General features: G+C 33.5%; 1 protein-coding gene across 1 annotated transcript in view; it reads right to left on the bottom strand.

Moving 5' to 3' along the window:
• SS18 (SS18 subunit of BAF chromatin remodeling complex) overlaps positions 1 to 2654 on the bottom strand; it is a 137458-nt gene that overhangs the window by 78190 nt on the left and 56614 nt on the right. The window contains exon 4 of the mRNA XM_007935570.2: positions 2146 to 2299. Coding sequence (XP_007933761.1) covers positions 2146 to 2299 — 154 coding nt within the window. The remainder of the gene's footprint in view (positions 1 to 2145; positions 2300 to 2654) is intronic.

Below are 2654 nucleotides of genomic sequence, written 5' to 3'. Positions count from 1 at the left end.
AACAGAACTTCACTGCTTTTTGAAGTTTTGTTTTTCACTTTTTTTCTTTTTAATGGAGTGTGCTGGATGTCTCTATAATTTTGTTCAGATGACTGCAGAACCTGGAAAAGCTCTTGCTGCTATTGATGCCTAACACACTGCGAATGGTCTTTTTATATAAATATATATATGAGTCGGGGCCAACTTGACGGCAAACAACAACAACAACAATATATATGTGTATATATACACATATATACACATATATATGTAATTTGAAGTTTTGGAGACTTAAGCTGTGCTGTCAACTTTGGAAAAAGTAACCCAGTTGTACCGTGCTGAGTTGGCATTGTACAGAAATTAACAGCCATATTGGTCTAAAAACGTTAAATTTAATTTTTTTCCATTTGTACAGGGGTAACGCACTGTATTAAATATGTAAGGTCTTATCTACATGGGTTTGATTACAGAAACTAATAAAGTATTCTCTAAATAAAAAATAATAATTTTAAAAAAAATAAAACTAAAATAGGAAATTCAGAGCCTAGATGTAGATTTGTGAGCAAAAGAAATGCTGGCTAAATTCTATAAGGAATTTATCAAATAAAGAAAGTACGTTGCTAAGTTTCCAACTTCTCCTACACTCAACTACAGCTGTTCAACTATAAACTGTTTTGGAAGCTATATAGTGGTCTAGACAATCTGGATCATAAATGACTGATAATCTCTGGCTTGTCAAAGAATACAACTATTCCAGATACCCTTACATAAATACCAAAATGTTAAGTTATCAATAAGGGCACTGCTGCTCAACTGCTTCTTGGGTCTTAGGCTCAACTGTTACACGGAGAAGTCAAAAGCCTAATTCAAGTTATGACCATAAAAAGTCACACAACACCTAGCTTGCTAACCTGCACCAGCACTACCCTTCCAGTTTTAAAAATAACGTGTCTTAATGAGCTAAATGTGGATTTAGCAAGAAGCTGTCTCCTGACTACAACCTGAAAATTACATCTTTATTCCTACTCTATATATATTGACATCTTTATTCCTACTCCATATTTGATGTTGCAAGCCTTAGCAAGAAATAGGAAATGACCACTGAAACACTACTTCACTGTTCTATAAACCAGGCTACTATGCCTCCAATTAGAGACTGTGCTCATTTTTTCTTTTTCAATATCCATCATCCATGAACACCAATGTCACCAACTCAACGTTATCAACTAGAGAAGACATTACCATTAAGAATGCTAGTTACTAATTTCAAAACTAAATTGTTCTGTGATTTTAATCATTTCCATTACTGCTGTTTATACTATATTCTTTTTGTTAACAAAAATTAATTTTTGTCTTTAGGAAATAAAAATATTCTCATATTTAATGTAGTAAATCCCTATACTAAAAATTATGAGTACAGTTTGTTGCTGTTGTTACAAAAACAAATAGTTATTTTTCAGATTAAAAATTCAAACCAGCAAAAGGTAACTAAGTAAGCATCAGTAGCCTGAAAGATATTCTAGTCACTCTAAACTTAAAATAGATAAATAGTAAAGGGAGTGGCTCATTACATAAGAAAGCATCTGTAATGTTTCTCAGCTTTTGATCTTGTTTTCAGAACAATTTCTATATCTGCTTTGCTATAAAAGCACATATATTCATAAAAAATTATACTCAACTTCAATAATAGCAAGGAAGAAATATGAAATACACTAGCACTTCAGAGCATTTTGTTTCTTTTCTTCATGTATTTTTTTCCACTGATAATATTTCTGAGATCAATAATTGTTTAAGTAAATACAAAACTAAAGGAAATGTTGTAATACCTTTTCATAAACAGATTTTAAATTTTAAGACATGGTGCTATGCCATTTTTTCTAAAAACCTTCTAAAGCCAGCTGTATTGCATAGTTTCAGACAGACTAAATTTAGCCAGTTCTGTTCATCAGAGGAATGCTGTGTGTCAGCTACATCAAAGCCCAAGGGCGGCCTGATAAACACTGAATACAGGTCACGTAGCTCTGTAGCTAACAAACTCTAAGAGAGCTTGTACTCGGGGGCATTCAAAGCAGTTTTGTCATCAACAATCTCGTATCCCTTGAGCCCCCATGTCGTTTCAGTTGCTAAGCAACTCTGGTGTTAATGTCTTAGAGGAGAAAAACTTACCAGGCATCTGGCCGTTCATCTGGTTCTGCATGTGTGGTGCAGGAGGACCCCCACCTACAATTCCATCTGAAGACATGTTGTGAGAGCGAGGAGGTGGGGGAGGGCCGCTCTGATTCATCCCTCCAAGACCCATAGGCATATTCTGTGTGGGTGGCTGAAAGGAGACAGTTTAGTAAAACAAGGGAAACAGTTAGACTAATACATTAAAGATGCATATGGTATAACAGTTGCCTACAAAAACAAATGCATTTCAATTTATTCTAATGCATTTTAATCATGAACTTATTAACATCATTATTTAATATCCTCACAAACTTCCCAAGATGGTTAACATGAACACAGCATTGAAGCACCTTAATTCAAAAGTCTACCACAATTCAAGCATATTTTACTTTATATTCTCTCAGCAGTAAAAATCAAATTTTCAACATTCTGTACAAAAAGAATTTTCATTTATTTGTATTAAGGAATCTTAATGGAGCTATTAAATGTCTTTTTATTATTAATAT

Source organism: Orycteropus afer, unplaced genomic scaffold (genome assembly GCF_000298275.1).
Source record: "Orycteropus afer afer isolate SDZICR_OR568_19922 unplaced genomic scaffold, OryAfe1.0 scaffold00030, whole genome shotgun sequence".
Lineage (NCBI taxonomy): Eukaryota > Metazoa > Chordata > Mammalia > Tubulidentata > Orycteropodidae > Orycteropus > Orycteropus afer.
This window is presented reverse-complemented; position numbering and strand designations above follow the sequence as displayed.